The following is an 11836-nucleotide window of genomic DNA, read 5'->3' as shown; positions in this document are numbered from 1 at the left end:
TCCAGTAGCCCTGGCCGCCAGCTGCGTTTCCCGAGTACATTGGCCCGGCGCGGGCGCGCTTGGTCGGGCGGAGCGCTCAGCGGGTGCGGCGGGGCTTGCGGCTGCGCTCTGCACTGGGTGGGGCTCGGGCTCCGTCGCCGTCTCTGGCCATTGTGCACTGAGGGGCCCGCGCTACCGCGCGCCGGGCCCGCCCTCTCCCCGCCCCTTCCGCTCGGCGCGCCCCGTGGCCCCGCCCCTCCCCGCGGCGCGTCCTCGCTGCTCAGCTGCTCCCGGGGTGTCCTCTTAGCCCCCACCCCGCGGGCGCGTCCTCGTGGCTAGCTCGCCCCGCCCCCCACTGGCCGGGCCCCCTCCGCTGGTCGGCGTGGACGCGTGTCGTGGGATAGCCCGGGGGCCAGGGCCGCAGGGTAGCCTCGATGGCTCGTCACATCCCCACCTCCCTGCACCCAGCTTGAAAGCTTCGTGTCCACTGACATATTCATTCACTCACTTATGCATTCATTTATTCCTAAGTATAAGCGCCTGCGCCCACCACGTGCTGGCAGGAATTGGGCTTCTCCCCTTCCTGGGAAGCTGTAATAACCCACCACCAGCCTACGAAGCCCATCCCACCTCATACACTTAATGTAAACAAAAGCAACACATTGAAGAGCTCGGGGTAGTCTTACAAACCGGAAAACTGAGAAGAAAAACAACAAATTGATATACAGGTGCCTGCCTAACTACCTGACTGCCAGAAGACACATGTCCCAAGGCTGATACAAGAGCCTCCCACCCTCGGAGAGTTTGGGATGAAAACTGAAAATGGCATTCTAGTGGAACTGACTTTAAGCCCTGGGCTGACCCCGAGGCCTTCCAATACCATCCTTCCTGTGCTCGAAAGTGTGGATAGATCTTTCTGGTCACTGAGGCCTGCTAAAGTCCTTCACAGGCAGTGAAAGATTCAACCTAAATCTAGCAGGTATAGGAGGCAGGTGCTATATTTAGAACAGCACACATTTCCCACTGGGCTCTTCCCCTGTAGTGATGAGAATATAGTACAAGTCAAATATAGGTTGTGAACGTCATCACACTCTGCAAGAGCTGCTTCTGCCTTTGTGGTTGCACAATCCCTAAGGAGGCCCTACAAGAAGATCACAGTCCCCAGCCACACCTGAAGACTGTCCCGGACACTGGTAATGAACACAGGGTTTGTGCAAGCTAAAGAAATTGCTCCCCATGGGAGCGTTTGCCCCCCTCACCCCTGTTTGAAAGATCAGTAGGGAATGACTAGCCTGGATCAATCCACATTCCGAATTCCCTGCAGAGAGGATTTAACAGGCTGGCAGCATCTCTCCACCCTGGTGCACTGAGCAATAGCTAAGGGGCAGTGTGCTCTGCCTTTGACACCTTGATTTTCCTTCAAGGCTTGTGCTCTGGACTTGCCATCTGTGAGACTTCCTACCTACCCACCCCTTAAAAACACACACACACACACACATTTAATTGTTAATTTTAGATTTGTACAACTGTTGAACAAAACATAACTATTTACCAAGTTCTATATGTTTAATGTCCACTGTGTTTTCTGTGTCTAGTCTACAGTAAGCTCTCAATAAATGGTCATTTGAATGAATGAAGAACTCATTATATTTTTTCCTATTCATTCTTCATTGCTGAGTCATTGCCCTTATAAAGTTTACATTCCAGTAGTGTTGGGAGAACAGACAAAAATTAGATAAATACATACGTAGGGTGTCAGCCACTGTCAAATGCCATAAAGAACTAAGGGTCAGGCGTGGTAGCTCATTCCTGCAACCCCAGCACTTTGGGAGGCCGAGGCAGTAGGATTGCTTAAGCCCAGCAGTTCAAGACCAGCCTGGGCAACAAAGTGAGAACTGCCCCCCAACTCTTCAAAAAATAAAAAATTAACCAGGCAAGATAGTACACGTCCGTAGTGCCAGCTACTTAGGAGGCTGAGCAAGGAGCTATGGGAGATGGTCGAAGGGGTTTGTAACAGTTAAAGAAAGAGGAAAGAAACACGAATAGCAGCTCAACAGTCAGACAGGGTTATCTGGGAGAATAAACCTAAGAGGGGCTTCTGGCCGATTTCGGTCAGGAGCAGTCTCTTACAGACTAAGAGTATTTAAAGGTTTTAGAGTGAGAGAGCTTATCACCGGCATGGAGGAGAAGTTTATTGCGGAGTTGGAATGTCTCTGTCAGAGGGGAGGTTATCTCGAGACTGGCATGTCTCTGGCCAGGGAGGGGTTTATCTTAGGATTGGAATGTTTCTGGTCGGAGATGTCATTTGTGGTTTATGGTCATGCTGACCTTAGCCATTAGGCTGATGCCGTTTGGATTTAGGTGGTTTTTGATCAAGGAGAACTTTAAAATAGCAGTGCTTGTCCAAGATGGTGATGCCCCTGCTCTGTCAAGGTTGTTATTTAGACATGGTAGTTATGGGCAGGAGGACTGTGGTTGGTACATTGGAGGAACAATAAGGAAGCAAGAATGAGAATCAGGAAATGCGGCCAGTCAGGTTGGTGGACAGTGAATGGCCAGGATATGCAGGACCTTGACCATTTCATTAGAAGGACTTTGGCTTTTACTCAATCAGAGTCAAGTCCAGGGCAATGCCTACTAGCAGTGAATGCAAAGGAGAAGTAAGAGGACTTTGACAAATGTTTAAGAATTTTTGATACAGTAATTTTATAATACTATGAACCGTTAAGGACATTTATTGAGCTTGACAGAAACAGGCAATGATAAGGATATGTTTCTTTTTAATTTTATAATTATATAATGATAGGATAATGGCAAAACATTACAATCTTTTATTAAAAAAACAAAACAAACAACAAAAAAAGCACCAGCGTGATCGCATGATATAGTTTGGATATTTGTCCCCACCCAAATCTCATGTTGAAATGTAATCCCCAATATTGGAGGTGGGTCCTAGTGGGAGGTGTTTGGGTCATAGGGGGAGGTTCCCTCATGAATGCCCTGGGCCATCCCCTTTGTGTTAAGTGAGCTATATAGCTCTGAGTTCACATGAGATCTGGTCATCTAAAAGTGTGTGGCAACTCCCCCATCCCACTCTCTCTCTCTATTTGGTTGTCGCCATGTGAGATGCCTGCTCTCACTTTGCATTCCACTATGAGTAAAAGCTCCCTGAGGCCTCCCCAGAAGCTGAGCAGATGCCAACACCATGCTTCCTGTACAGCCTGCAGAACTGTGACCAATTAAACCTCTTTTCTTTATAAATTACCCAGTCTCAGATATTTATAGCAGTGCAAGAACAGCCTAATACATAGCCTAAGGACAAACATGTAGAACAATGAAATAGAATAGACAGCCAAGATATAAACTCTTACATATATGGTCAATTGATTTTTGACAAGGATGCCAAGGCCATTCAATGGGGAAAGGAGAAAAGAACAGTCTTTTCAACAAATGATGCTGGGAAAGCTGCACATCCGTGCGTAAATGAATGAAATTGGAGCCTTACATTATATCATATATAAAAATTAACTTGAAATTGATTGGAGACCTACATGTAAAAGCAAAAACTATAAAACTCTTAGAAGAAAACTCCTTGGGTATGACACCAAAAGCACAGGCAACAGGAGAAAAACAGATACATTGGACTTTATCAAAATTAAAAACTATTATGCATCAAAGGGCACTATCAAAAGAGTGAAAAGACAGCCCAACAAATGGGAGAAATACTTGCAAATCATATATCTGATAATGCATTAATATCTAGACTACATAAAGAACCCCTACAACTCAACAACAACAAAAAACTCCACACAACCCAATTCAGAAATAGGAAAAGGATCTGAGTAGACACTACTCCAATAATATACTAATGGCCTAAAAGCACTTGGAAAGAAACTCACCATGATCAGTCATTAGGGAAATGCAAATCAAAGCCACAATGACATACCACTTCACACCTACTAGAAGGGCTATCATCAAAAAACAAAACAAAACACTAAAACAAGTGTTAGTAAAGATGTGAAGAAATTAGAAACCCTGTTGTACTGCTGATGGGAATGTGAAATGGTGTGGCTGCTGTGGAAAGCAATTTGGTAGTTCCACAAAAAGTTAAACATAGAATTATTGTGAGCTCATGCCTGTAATCCCAGTGCTTTGGGAAGCTTAAGCAGGATGATCACTTGAGGCCAAGAGTACAATGACCAGCCTGGGCAACATAGTAAGACCCCATCTCTACAGAAAAATATTTAAAAATTAGCTGGGTGTGGTGGCACATACCTGTAGTCTCACCCAACTACTCAGGAGGCTGAGGCAGAAGGATCCCTTGATCAAGCCCAGGAGTTTGAGGTTGCAGTGAGCTGTGATCATGTCACTGTGCTCCACCCTGGGCAACAGAGTGAGACCCTGTCTCAAAACAAAAAATTAAAAATAATTGCCATATGATCTAGTAATCCTATTCCTAGGTATATACACAAAAGAATTGAAAGTAGGGACTCAAACAGATATTTGTATACTAATGTTCATAATAGGATTATTCAAAATAGCCAAAAAGTAGAAACAACTCAAATGCCCATCAACAGATGAATGATACATGCAATGTGGTATATACATACAATAGAATATTATACAGGCATATTTTGAAAGAAATGAAATTCTAGTACATGCTACAACAGGGATGAACCTTGAAAACATTACGATAAGTGAAATAAGCCAAACACAAAAGGACAAATATTTCATCCCAATGATAAGAGGTACCTATAATAGGCAAATTCATAGAGACAGAAAGTAGAATGGTGGTTACCAGAAGCTGAGAAGAGGGAAGAATGAGAAGTTAGTGTTTAATGGGTAGAGAGTTTCTGTTTAAGATGATGAAAAACTTCTGGAGACGAATAGTAGTAACGGTTGCACAACACTGTAAATGTACCCAATGCCACTGAATGGTACCCTTAAAAATGGTTAGAAAGGAAAATTTTCTGTTATGTATATTTTACCACATTTTTGTTAAAAAAGAAAAAAGCATGTGCGAATATTGCTTGCATCTCACTCTCTCAAGAGTGGGAGAAGTAAACTACTGTAACCAGTTGATGAAGCAAGCTGAACTCAGTATGCTGCAACCAAAAAGCAACTTGTTCTCGCTACTTATTTCAAATGTTTTCTGACCACCTGCTCCTTCCTGCCCTTAGATGGGATTTTGGCAGCTTCCAAAGCTTTTCTGCTCCCTTGCAGTTGACATCAAGGCCAGAACATTGTAAAAGATGAAAAGCTAAAACTCACGTAAAACTCGCTTGTCCACCCTCCAAGATAGAGCCAGCGTCAGGCCTGTAGAACTTCTGTGAGAGTGGAGGTGGGAAGGATAACAAGTTTAGCTTCCCCCATTTTCTTGATCTGCTACCTGTAGATGCTGCTCTGGGCCCCTTTGAGATTTTGAGGGGAAAAAAATCTTCCTTGATTGGTAAAGTTGTAGTCTGATATTGGTGCTCTCTGCCAGGCACGGTGGCTCATGCCTGTAATCCCAGCACTTTGGGAGGCTGAGATGAGTTCAAGACCAGCCTGGCCAACATGGTGAAATCCTGTCTGTACTAAAAATACGAAAATTAGCTAGGTGAGGTGGCATGTACCTGTAATCCCAGCTACTTGGGAGGCTGAGGCAGGAGATTCACTTGAACCCAGGAGACAGTAATCCAGCCTGGGCAACAGATTGCGACTTTGTCAAAAAAAAAAAAAAAAAAAAAAGAAAGTGGTGCTCTCTAATTGTAGCAAATTTTAAATGCTGGGTTTTTGTCTTCTAGGGTGATTTGCAGGTTTTCTAGAGAAACTGAGATCTCTGGCATCTTTCTCACACAACTCTCTCGACAGAGGCAATGCCTTTCGTAGCTGGCTGCTGGGATTTCGTTCTCTGCCCCTGCTTGGGGACCCTCCCAAGTTGACCCAGTCTGGCCCCTCTACTGAGAGTCTAGCATCTGGGCCTCTGTACATATGTATGCATCTTTTACCCTGCCAAATTCTGGAAGTGGTCTACTGCAGAGAGCTGGCCAGCTCCAGGCTCTCCCTGTCAGTGCCCCTGGGATGGAAAGAAATGGGGAGATGTCATGGCTCCTCCATGACTCTGAAAACTCTCTCTGTGGGAGCACTCATTAAGGATATCCTTGAGCTCCTAATGAACTCGTTGCCTTCTCTTAAACAGTCTGAAGGTGAGCAGGAGCTAATGCTTGCGGAACTGGTTCCCAGTGCCTGCACACATCCTCCTCCATGGGCCATCTAGCCCTGTCCTTTAGACAGAAAGAGGTTCATTTAAAACCCTCTAAACACCCTCTTACATTGGAACATTAAGTTATCACAATACCTATATTCCAAGGAAGTCCTTTGCAAAGTATAGGGGAGCGAGGAATGGAGACACGTTTCATTTGACATTCTTGTTTGGAAACTGATAACCCCTAGCCTTCTGCATCGTAACGTGATGGCAGAGAGGGAACTTCAATCAAGCATTATTTTTCCCCAGGGTTGAGGCACATTCTTCCCTGGCCCCTCTAACCTTGGTCTCTGGTGAGCAGCGGAAGAGCCCTTACTGAAAATCTTGCGAAACACGTGTGCACCTTTCCTACCTTAGAAAATGCAATTTAGTGAATGTGATTGAACGTTTTTTAAAAAACAGGAGAATCTAGCATGCCTTAAGGTTCTGAATGTCAATGCTTCTGGTGCATACAGCTCCTCAGATGGGTGAGATGTAGGGATCAGCTTAATACATAAACTGTGTATCTGTCCACATCCCCTCAACCCCCAAATACATACATTTGTTTTTAAAATAAAATCTCACATGTTACATTGCTGTTAAAAAATGGAGTTTATGGCCAGGCGCGGTGGCTCACGCCTGTAATCCCAGCACTTTGGGAGGCCGAGGCGGGCGGATCACGAGGTCAGGAGATCAAGACCATCCTGGATAACATGGTGAAACCCTGTCTCTACTAAAAATACAAAAAATTAGCCGGGCTTGGTGGTGGGCACCTGTAGTCCCAGTTACTAGGGAGACTGAGGCAGGAGAATGGCGTGAACCCGGGAGGCAGAGCTTGCAGTGAGCCAAGATTGCACCACTGCACTCCAGCCTGGGCAACAGAGTGAGACCCCGTCTCAAAAAAGAAATTAAATAAAATGCAGTTTACATGACAGAGGAGGAGGTAGGGAAGAGTAAACATTTAATTTCCAGAAGAAACTGGTGGTTAGTGAAGTTAGTTATGATTAATTTACATATATATATCTCCATACCAACACCCATTATAGTGAAAGTTTGGTACACTGGGGTCAAAGAGAACATAAGTTTCCTGAGGGAGGAAAATTAAAACAAGCTGTATACAAAGCATCAAGGATCAGAATAGCTTATAATGAGCAACAGAAGCTGATCAGAATACAGTCCTTATAACAGCAACACTAGAAGCAAAAAGACAATGAAGTAATATCTTCAAAATATTTAAAGAAAATAATTTCCAGCCTAAAATTCTGTACTCCACCAAATGTCAACAAAGTGCAAGGAAAGATCAGGATATTTTCAGATATGCAACTATCAAAAACGTATCTATCTTCCTGGCCCTATTTCTGAATATGAGTCACCAAAATGAGGGAATAAACCATGGTGAAGAAAGACATAGTATATAAGCTTGAGGATGAGGGAATTCCCAAAATGATGATGAAGGGGGATGGCAGCAGGACAGCCATGCCCCTGTGTATATAAGGCGTCAGTCCGGACTGCAGGGGTATGACTCAAGAGAAAGCCGTGTTGAGGAGTGCGGTCACCAAGATGCCTTCTGCTCTTCTGTCATCTTTTTATTCTGAAAACGTAAGGGTGAGCCTGGCCCAGAGTCTTAACAGTACCTGGTCACCGAGGGCCATGTAATGTGGGAGCTCCTGCCTACCTCTTTGTCCCCTGCCATAGGCATTAGCTGAGTGTACTCATTTCACCTCAAAGGAGTTCTTCATTGATTTATGCTGGAAACTGAAGTTGGCCATCATGAACCCAGAAGCAGAAAATGCACAGCAACCTATTGCTGCAACAGCATTTCCGCCAGATGACTGGTCCCAGGCCACCATGTCAGACCAGCTGAGGACCCAACCATGGGCCTTGTGTCATGGTAGCACTCCTTCCACAGATAGACCCTTATAATATTCATGCAAGCTGAAGCCAAACTAACTCACAGCAATTATTCCACCTGCTTTTTTCTAGAGTCTTTTTCTGACAGTGCCAATATCATTTCTTTGCTTATACAGCTAGGTGTGTGTTTGCTTTTGACTTTTTATAATGATTGCCTTGCATGGTCATTTATATGTAAAAAATAATAAAATAGCAAAATACCTCCTTGAGAAAAATAGGTAGAAAAGAAAAAAATATATACACTTACGAAGGACATTAGAAACATGGGGACAGGTTTATGAAGTTGTACATTAAAATTTAAGTAATGTGCATAGTTCTGTTGAAACTAAAATTATCAAAGTATGTGGTCTGGGCTTAGAAGGCAATTTTCTAAACTTATTAGTTTTGTAAGAGTGTAGGAACATGAGTGATTTTCAATGTTGTTTGAATCTGTTGCCGTATCATTTCCGCAACTGAGAAAATATAAGTATAAATGCATCCGGTAGCTCTATAAATGACCATAATAGCTGTGACTTGCTCCTGCGTATAACAACTAAGATGTTCCCAAAAGCTTCTGCCATAATGTGCATTTATACCTACTATCAATACGTCTCCTCCTCCTACTCTCTGTTTAGCCCACCATTGCACTGAGGTAGCCTTTCTCAAGGTCGCTAGCATCCACGTTCCAATGGTTAATTTTCAGTCCTCATCTTAAGTAGGCCCTCACCAGTACTTGGCAAAGTTGACTGCTCCTTCATACTTTAATGCTTATTCATAGATACTTCAGTATCTGGTTCTAAAATACAACATCACATAAATAACAGTGCTATGGTCCAAATGTTTATGTCCCCCCGAAATTCATATGTTGAAACCTAACTCCAAGGTGATGGTACTAAGAGTTGGAACCTTTGGGAGGTCATTAGGTCATGAGAGTTCCACCCCCATAAATGAGATTAGTGCCTTCATGACAGGGCTTGAGGGAACCTGTTTGTCCCTTCCACCATGTGAGGGCACCTAAAAGGCACCATCTATGAGGTGCTGGATACTGGAACCAGCCCTCACTAGATACTGGATCTTGCCGGAACCTTGATTTTGGACTTCCCAGCCTTCAGAACTGTGAGAAATTTCTATTGTTGATAAATTACCCAGTCCAAGGCATTTTGGTATAGCAGCAGGAATGGACTAAGACAAACAATATAACATAAAATATAATTACTAAATCTAAATACTGGACAATAATTTCTTTCTTTCTTTTTTTTTTTTTTTTGAGAGAGAGCTCTGTCACCACAGGCTGAGTGCAGTGGCGCATCTCGCTAACTGCAACCTCTGCCCCTGATTCATGCCATTTCCTGCCTCAGCCTCCCAAGTAGCATGGGACTACAGCACTCATCACCACCACGCCCGTAATATTTTGTATTTTTAGTAGAGAGAGGGATTTCACTGTGTTAGCCAGGATGGTCTCGATCTCCTGACCTTGTGATCCACCCGCCTTGGCCTCCCAAAGTGCTGGGATTACAGGCGCGAGCCACTGTGCCCAGCCAATAATTTCTTTTTATCATCAAATATCTACTTGGCATCCAATTTACAATTTTCTCATGCATTTTAAATTATTTTTGAGTTTGGTTGTTGAGTCAAGATCTAAATATAGTCCACACACTGTGGTTGGATGGTGTTTCTTTAAAGTCCTTTTAAGCTATAGCTCTCCTCCTCCTCCCTTTTTTCTTCCTAGGTAATTTCTTTATCGAATAAACTGGATTGTCCATCCAATGGCTCTTTCCTTTTCAAAACAGCTTTTTTTCTTGGCTTCTAGGATGATCCTTTCTCTCGGTTCTCCTCCTACCTCACTAGCCACTCATGTTTAGTCAGTGGTTCTTCTTGATCACTCTGACCTCCCAACACTGGCATGTTCAGGGTTTGATCCTCACCTTGCCTTCTTCTTTATCTGCATTGATTCCCAGTTGAGCTCGTCCAGCCTAATGACTTGAAATACAACACCGTCTGAATGCTGATGACTCCCGAGCTGTGCCCTGAATCCTGGACTCTTACGTCTGGTTATTATTCAACATCCACAATTGTTTATCTAATAGAATTCTCAAGCTTAACATACCCTGAACTGACTCCTAATTTCCCCCCGCCCCAAAATCTGCTCCTTCTATTGGCTTCCTCCCAAACATAATAAATGATAATTCCATCTTTTTGATTTCTTAGGGCCAGAATCCCTGGAGTTATCCTTGATCCTTCTCTTGCTCTCATACCCCCATCTAATCTATTAGGACATCTGTCACATCTACCTTCACACAATCTGACCACTTCGCACAACCTCTGTCACTAGCGCCCTAATCTAAACCACTGTCATCTCTTACTTGCGTTACTGAAATTGCTATTTAACTGCCTTCCTGGCTTCTACTCTCTTTCTCTTTCAGTTTATTCTCCTCAAAGCAGCTGGAATGAGTCTTTTCAAATGCATGTCAGATCATGTCACTATTCTGCTCAAAACCTCCCATCTCAGAGTAAAAACCAAAGTCCTAAAGCAGCCTGTAAGATCCTACATGATCTGGACACCACCCCCTGACTCTTTTGCCTTCTCTCTCTACCTCTCTCTCTCATCCCACGCCACCTCAGTCACACTGGTCTCTGTTGTTTCTCAGATATGTGAAGCACACACTGATCTCAGGACTTTGCACCTGCTGTCCCTGGAACATCCTTCTACCATTTATCCACATGTCTTGCTACCTCACTTCTTTCAGGTTTCTGCCCAGAAATCTTTCTATTAATAGGGAATTCATTCATCTCCCTACCTCTTTTACTTTGATTTTTACCCCCCACACTAATACACACACAATTCCTCTCTCTTTATAGCACAGTTGCCCACTGATACATTATTTATTTGTTTGTTTGTCTGTCTTCTGCCTTAGTCTATAAACTTGAGAAGCTATTTTATTCACTGCTGTATCCTCAGTGTCTAAAACAGCCTCTAGCATGAAGTATGTGTTCAGTAAATATTTGCTAGATGAATTAATGGTGAATGCAATAATACATACATTACAATTGTAGGAAAAGTGGTTCTCCAGATGTCACTGTACAGTGGTTTGAAAGCTTTAAAGGAAAAAGGAGGAGAAACAAATGGGGTTGGGGGATTTTTCTTTAAATAATATCATACTGCGCTCTCCTAACAGATAGTTGGAGGTGGACACCAAGAAGACAGTACTGGAATTGGAGGTGCTCTGAAATAACATCTGCTTCATCTCTGAATGCAAGTGCTTGAAGAATGTTTTAAAAGGTGGTCTACCAAGAAATAGGAAATTTATCTAACTCACCTAAGCCATAGGAAGTTAACTAATTGTTGAGAAACATTAAACAACTTCTCCTTCCCATAAAAAGTTGAAAATTGGAAAACCTGAGTCAATAGCAGTTGGACTAAATGGGATTGGAGATTGCAATGACCGGGAAGGAGATGTGCAGAAAGGCGCCTTCTAATTCAACTGACCCCTTACCTTGAAAAGCTGTCCTCATAATCAGGAGCCACTCCTTCCTCATCCTTGGCTCACCTTATTATTTCAATCGAAGGACAATGCACAAAGGAAGAAGAGCATTTGTATTCCCTATGACCTCTAAAAATGTTTGTGGTAGAAATGACAGGTGCTGAAATACATTTCATTTTTAGAAGTTCAAATTTCCATATCCAGTACAGTGGCAAGAATAAGTGTGACATTACTTTTTTTTTTTTTTTTTTTTTTTTTT

General features: G+C 43.2%; 1 protein-coding gene across 1 annotated transcript in view; it reads right to left on the bottom strand.

The window, feature by feature from the left end:
- The window catches only part of OPN3 (opsin 3), a 47324-nt gene extending 47284 nt beyond the window's left edge, over nt 1-40 (bottom strand). The window contains 1 exon segment of the mRNA XM_017847798.1: nt 1-40. Within this exon segment, the coding sequence (XP_017703287.1) occupies nt 1-40 (40 nt within the window).
- Nucleotides 41-11836: the final 11796 nt, after the last annotated feature.

The sequence above is a fragment of the Rhinopithecus bieti genome, unplaced genomic scaffold (genome assembly GCF_001698545.2).
Source record: "Rhinopithecus bieti isolate Rb0 unplaced genomic scaffold, ASM169854v2 scaffold_28016, whole genome shotgun sequence".
Lineage (NCBI taxonomy): Eukaryota > Metazoa > Chordata > Mammalia > Primates > Cercopithecidae > Rhinopithecus > Rhinopithecus bieti.
This window is presented reverse-complemented; position numbering and strand designations above follow the sequence as displayed.